Source organism: Equus asinus, chromosome 17 (assembly GCF_041296235.1).
Source record: "Equus asinus isolate D_3611 breed Donkey chromosome 17, EquAss-T2T_v2, whole genome shotgun sequence".
NCBI lineage: Eukaryota > Metazoa > Chordata > Mammalia > Perissodactyla > Equidae > Equus > Equus asinus.
This window is the reverse complement of record NC_091806.1, coordinates 31,683,345-31,689,486: the sequence shown is the minus strand read 5'-3', so window position 1 is coordinate 31,689,486 and position 6,142 is coordinate 31,683,345. Positions and strand designations below refer to the sequence as shown.

Sequence of the window (6,142 nt, the reverse complement as noted above, 5' to 3'; positions counted from 1 at the left end):
AGAAGAGGAAGACTGGGGCACGAAGGGATCAGTCAGTTGCCCATTGGTTCCTGGTGTGTATATTGGCAGAGCTGGGTTTCCAACTCAGGTCTCTTTGAGACCAAAGCCAGACACTTGGACCACGTCTGAAGATGCAGCTCAACCGCTGTTTTGTGAGCATCTTCTGTATGCAAGGCTCTGCGCTAGGCATTGCAGTCCTGGGATGCAGAGAGGAGTTCCCCAGAGGACCTGCCTCAAAAAGTTTACAGCCCAGTAGAGAACCTTATGTAATGGAGGTGTTTCTGTTCACGAAGCACAAGTAATTTGGAGGTAGTTGATGAGGTTCCTGCATGTGAGATATCATATATTTAGTCTATGACTCCTTCGAGGGGATTAAGCTGAGGCTTTGAGGCTTGGAAGTGCCTGGTGCGAGCTTAGGGGCACAGTTTGCCATATGTGACAATTAATATATCTTTCTTTTCCCTGTGTCAGGGCTGCCGTCCGAGCTGAAATGGGAAATGCATCATCTTGAATGTGTATGCCTGCGGCTGACTCTCTGCATCCATCTCTCACCGTCACCAGCCTTGCCACCTCCTTTCGTCCAGCCCTGCCACCCGTACTCCATCCTTGCCCAGCCCTGTCCTTCCCCCAGGTTCTATCTCCTTGGCCACACTGCCTTCCTCCTCAGCAACCAGCCTCACCTCTCGCGCGCCCCCCTCCCCATCCCATACCTCTGCTTCCACCCCCCTACCTCACTCCCCCAGCCCCATCCCTCCTTGCCTGCCCCCTCCCTTCCTTCCGACCCGCCTCCTGTGTCTCCCAGCCCTGCTCTGACGTGGGAGGTGAGGGGGGTGGGGGGATGGATGACTCACAGTGTTATGATGCAGTTCCACAACACACAGCTACATTCACCCACAGACCGAGGTACAGACGAGAGACAACCTCTGGCCCCCTAGCAGCTGGCCACCTTTGCAGCCCCAGTCTTGAGCCCCCAACTGCCCTCCCCCGCCCCCATCCCCTTCCCAATTGAAGGAGCGGAAAGAGAAGAGAGAAGAGTGAGCAGAGAGATTGAGAGAGAGAGAGAGAGAGAGATAGACGGAGATCTCTGGAGCAGACCTCAAGGTGAGGGGGCAGCCCTTCTCCAAATGAAATTTTTTTTCCCTTTGCAAATTTCCTCCTCCTGCTGCGTGTTGCTTTCTCCCCTTTGCAAAAGCATTATTCATCCACCCTTTGTCCTCCCTTCCCCCTCTCCGCTGCCTCCGCTCCTCTCTCTCAGCTCCTCCATCCCTCTCCAAGCTCTGGCGGTTCCCGCACTTATTTCCCGGCAACTTTGGCTGCAGCATCAGGCTTCACTGTTTATTGTTTTGCTGCTGGTGCAGACCCCCAAAGCCCGCCTTGGGAGCTGGCTGCGCTGCTAGTTATTTGGACCATACCATGCCGAGAATGTCAGCCCGGGGTGGGGAAGGGGGGGGCCGGAGCCTCAGAGCAGATGAGAAAACCCATTGCAAGCAGGTGTCCCCCTCCCCTTCCCCCCCCCCCAGAAAGGCACAGGATTCGCACCTGGTTCCTTGAGCCTCCGCCTCCGGCGCCTCTGCTGTCAGCACTGGTTGCTCAGCAGCAGCCCCCCCCCCCCAGCCCTCCCTTTCCCCCACCTCCCACGGTCCAGCCCCATCTCACTTGGGGGAACATCCTCTCCCCAGCACTTAGCTTGCCTTTGTTTTTTCCCTGTCATTTGCCCAACTTGCTTCTCCCTGTGATCCGACATGGGGGAAGAAATGACCCCCACTCCTGGTCCTGTGAGTGATTCTGTGGTCTTCTGTGCTGCCTCTCCTTGGCTTGCCGGGGAAGCACGGGAGAGAGAGGGAGGGAGGCGTGCCGGAGGCTGGGGAAGGAGCCAGAGAGCAGGGACCTGGCCAGCCCCCTCCCTGAGCCCCCTGAAGAAGGTGTGCTAGGTGCAGCGCGGCAGAGGGGAACTTGCAGGCAAAGTTGAAGGCAGACCTGTGAAGGGGATGCCGAACAGTGTTCTGCGGGTGAGGAGGGCCCGTTTTCTGCCACCAGAGCCCAATGTCACCCTGAACTCAGCACAAGGTGTCTTCCCGGGGCCCAGCCGGGGGAGAGGACCGGAAACTGAAGATGGTCTCTGTTGCGGGTCTTGTGGAGACTGCCTGGAGGCCCCATGAAAAGCTGGAGCAGATGGGGTGCTAGCGGCTACCACAGAGAACAGCACAAGAGCCTGTTTGCCCCAGCTACTTCGAGCCATGCTGCCTCTGCTCTGCTTAGTGGCCTAGCATTGCCAGAGCACCCAGCTGGCATCTCTGAACCACACTTGGGCTAAACCACTCACAAGGGGCCCGAAGGCCCTGTGAAGGAGAAGGCAGCACGTCACCTGCTTATCAGAACCAACAGTGGACACCTCCCTTCTTATCCTCTGCCTCCAGCACCCTCAGCCGCTTTGGGGTTGGAGTCTGAACATCTTCCTCAAGATTCCTAATCAGAACCCAGCATTATTTTATCTTCTGTCACCCACAGAGTCACTGCTATTTGTCCCTGCCCCAGGGAGAAGGTGGAAAGAAGCATTCTCTGCCTTGTATCCCAAAGCACAGGTTTTGAAAATAAGAGAGTCCCCTCTGCTGCTGCCCATTGTAGATGCTGCTCCCACACTACACCATACAGCCCTGCTTGGCCTCGGAGTGCTGGCCTCCCTGACGCCGTCCCCATTTCCCATTGCTTCCAGCTGTTAGGTTTGCCTGAAGGAAAGATAGTCTCTCCTACAGTAGGATGCTTAAGCCCTTGACTGAGGGCTAAGGCAACAGTTAGTAGAGAGTAGTAGAGAGAAACTGAGAGGCCCAGGGGCTAAGACAGATAGGCGCTGCTTCTGGGCCGGAATGAGTGGAACAAGGTGCAGGATTGGGTGACAGCCACGTGTGAGGTCTTTGGTACCCAGAGACATCCACCACATTCTAGTTCCCAGAGTGCAGGATCCCAGCCCCAGGAGATGGCTGAAGCAGGGTATGTGTACCTGCCTGCCTGTCCTCCTCTCTCCCATCACGCCCGGCCCTCCCTCCCACACAAAATGTATGAAGGATCGACTGCATTGCAAATGGAGGCCATGGGAAAGAAAAACTGCCAGGCATCCCCAACTTTTCAAAGGCTTTGAGCCCCAGAGACACAGAGCCTACCAGTGCGTGTGGGAGGCAGATCCTCACAGAAGAACCGAAAATCAAGAAGAGAGCACTTGCAGATGACGTTGCTCCCATGGCAGCGTTTGTGCCAGCGGGCTGCTCTCAGTGGAAAATGGTAGAGGCTGCTCCCGCCCCAGGAGGGAGAGATACCACCTCCCCAGCTACGGCACCAGAGGCCTGGAACTGCTGCCAGGCTAAGCAGAACAGACGTCAATCCAGGGGACAGGGAGAAACGGAGCTACTGAACGCTGAGGGTTGATGGTGATGGGGGAAGGAGGGGCAGAGGTGAGCTGAGCCCCATCTTCTCCATTCCCTAGGAGGGGCTCCTCACGAGGTCACGGCTCTCCTGATGTACCTTCTCCTCTTCCCAGGTGACTTCTATTTCTATCTGGTTTACGTCTGGGGGGGCCCTGGCCGGGCAGCCCCCCCACATTTCTCCTGCCCTGAAACACGGCTCTAGCCAACCTGCTCCGCTGCTTCACCTGCGACCGTCTGTGTGGGGGCTGCACGGCGCCAGCCCCTCCTGCCCGCCAGGGCATCGTCCTCCAGCCAGTCATGCCTAGCTGTGACCCTGGCCCAGGGCCTGCCTGCCTCCCCACCAAGACGTTCCGCAGCTACCTGCCCCGCTGCCACCGCACCTACAGCTGCGTCCACTGCCGCGCACACCTGGCCAAACATGATGAGCTTATTTCCAAGGTATGTCAAGTGGGGGCCCGGCACTCCTCTCCTCTCTCCCACCAGGCTTGTCCAAACATCACCTGGAGCTGAGGCAGCGAAGCCCGTTCTCCCTCCTCCATGCCCCTGGGAGATTCAGGCAGCGGGACCCAGGACTACCCCGTAGTCACTGTCTGTCCTCTGTTCTCCACAGTCCTTCCAAGGGAGCCATGGCCGAGCCTACCTGTTTAACTCCGTGTGAGTCTACCTCTCCTTGGGCATGTGTGCTCGTGTGTGTGAATTTTCCTCTGTGGAGAAAGGGGGTGAGCCATCAGAAGGTGGCCTTGCGCTTTCTGCTTTTGCCTCTACTTTTGCAAAGAGGTTCAGAAACTCAGTCTGCACTTCCTTTGTGGGGAGTCTGGGCAGAACTGGAATCATCACAGCACTAGAAGGCCCGGGCCCTAGTCATGCAGGGGTGGATTGCTGAAGGCAGGGGCTTCCAGTTGGGCAGATTAAGATCTCTCCCCATCGAAGTTCCTTTGGGCTGTTTGGGGGCTGGACTGACAGAGCGACCGTACTGGGTGCTGGGTCCTTCCTGTTTCCTGAGACAGGGTCAACGTGGGCTGTGGGCCAGCTGAACAGCGCCTCCTGCTCACTGGGCTCCACTCAGTAGCTGATATTTTCTGCGAAAGCTGCAAAACCACACTGGGTTGGAAATATGTAAGTACCTGGAGAGAGGCCCACCCTCTAAAGTGGACAGTCTCCATGGCCCTCCAAGCCCCACTGACCACATCAGGTCTTTGCACGGTCCAAAGAGGGAAGAGGGATCGGAGTAGGCGGGGGACCCTTGGGAGCAGGAATGATACAGGTGGCACTAGGAGGGCCTAGGGGGGAACTACTTTGTCCTACAGTCACTGCTTCCCCTCCCCCAGGAACAAGCTTTTGAGACGAGCCAGAAATACAAGGAAGGGAAGTATATCATCGAAATGTCACACATGGTGAAGGACAACGGCTGGGACTGAGGGGCTCAGGCAGGCTGTGCCCTTCCTCCGCATGCCCCACCCTCCCCACACCTGTCCCCTGGCCCTGCCAAGCAGTCCATACCAGCATGAGTACTGCCCCACCCCTGGGGGGAACCCAGCTCCCACCAACCCCTCCCCCGCCTCCACCCATCACTCCCAGGCCCCTTTAGAACAGGGGTCTGGGGTACCCCAGGGGTGTTCAAGGCTCAGGAGTGGGCAGCAGTCAGGGAGACAGAACTGGGGCAAAGGGATGGTTCTGGGTCCTTCTGGCCCCAAGGTCCTGAAAATCGAGGCGATGGCAGGGCGTAGACTCAGGCAGAGAGGACCTTAGGAGGAACGTTTTTGCTCCACCTCTTTGAGTGAACAGAGGACAAACCTTGAGTCATGGGGCTGGTAGATGCTTGGCCACAGAATAGCAGAGAAGAGGCTTGCGTTGGAGTGAAATTTTGGCCTCAGATGCAGGGAGATTCCAGAATCTCTCGGGGGGAAAGTTTCCCACCCCCATTTGTAGAAGAAAGGATTTGGGGGTGGAAGGAAAAATCCCAAATCCCAGGCCCTGGGAAAAAAATAAAAGAATTACAGGGGTTTCCATTTCACTCCACTTGTTTATCTTGGCACTGATGAGGCACTTTGGATATCTAACCTTCACCATTGGGTGGGGGTGGGGAGAGCTTCCCCTGTAACAGCCCCACCCCCAGATGGCCGGGTCCAGAGCGAGCAGTCTTTACGGGCATTCTCAGAGGTCCAGCCACTGCTCCCTGGAATCCAGTCCTTTGGAGGGGAGGTGGGAAAATAATGCTGCGGGGTCAGGCTTCCTCGTGGCTGCCACCAGCGAATGAAACTTTTGTATGATACATAAAGTGTTTGGGTCTATTTTTAATAAAAAGGGCAACTGTGAGGCGTTCTGTCCTCTGACTTTCCTTCCTCAAGCTGGTATCATATGCTGTCTAGTCACACACATCCCCGGGGCCTGTCCCTGTGTGCCACTAGGGGGCAGCAATTGCTTTGTCTGTGGCAAAGACTCCACTTGAGCTTTGAGAGGGGATGGGCATTCAGGTGAGCTTTTGCTTAGTAAGAGGGATGGCTTTTGTGAGTGGTATTCCAGCTGGAGCATCCAAAACAGCTCGTCTTCCAGAGACCTTGATAATGAATCTATTTTTGCCTGAGTCCAGGACTGAGCACCTGGAAGAGGCTGATGCGAGAACAAGGGTGTTCTTGCGTCCCACTGCCTCTCAGCCCGGTGTAACATTTTGGTCAGCTCCTGGCCTCACTTAAGGCTAAAAAGAAAAATCAATCAGCCAAGGT

The 6,142-nt window shown here is 56.4% G+C and overlaps 1 protein-coding gene across 2 annotated transcripts; it reads left to right on the top strand.

Annotated features, from left to right (window-relative positions):
• The first annotated feature begins 832 nt into the window (after positions 1–832).
• On the top strand, positions 833–5,761 carry YPEL4 (yippee like 4). Of its 2 annotated transcripts, none has more exons than XM_070487826.1 (5): positions 833–1,101; positions 3,533–3,857; positions 4,030–4,073; positions 4,427–4,535; positions 4,748–5,761. In XM_070487826.1, the coding sequence occupies exons 2-5, from the start codon at positions 3,717–3,719 to the stop codon at positions 4,835–4,837; spliced, it is 384 nt and encodes a 127-aa protein (XP_070343927.1). In that variant the 5' UTR covers positions 833–1,101; positions 3,533–3,716; the 3' UTR covers positions 4,838–5,761. The 2 variants fall into 2 exon arrangements, with proteins under 2 accessions (XP_070343927.1, XP_070343928.1); XM_070487827.1 differs by lacking the exon at positions 833–1,101 and adding an exon at positions 3,129–3,446 and having other exon boundaries at positions 4,748–5,732.
• The last annotated feature ends 381 nt before the right edge of the window (positions 5,762–6,142 follow it).

Bases quoted from the DNA above. Each gene is read 5' to 3' on its own strand.
- YPEL4 (XM_070487826.1), top strand. From the start codon at position 3,717: ATGCCTAGCTGTGACCCTGGCCCAGGGCCTGCCTGCCTCCCCACCAAG. The intron at 3,858-4,029 runs GTATGTCAAGTG...TGTTCTCCACAG, and splicing joins ATGATGAGCTTATTTCCAAG to TCCTTCCAAGGGAGCCATGG. The intron at 4,074-4,426 runs GTGAGTCTACCT...TTCCTGAGACAG, and splicing joins GCCTACCTGTTTAACTCCGT to GGTCAACGTGGGCTGTGGGC.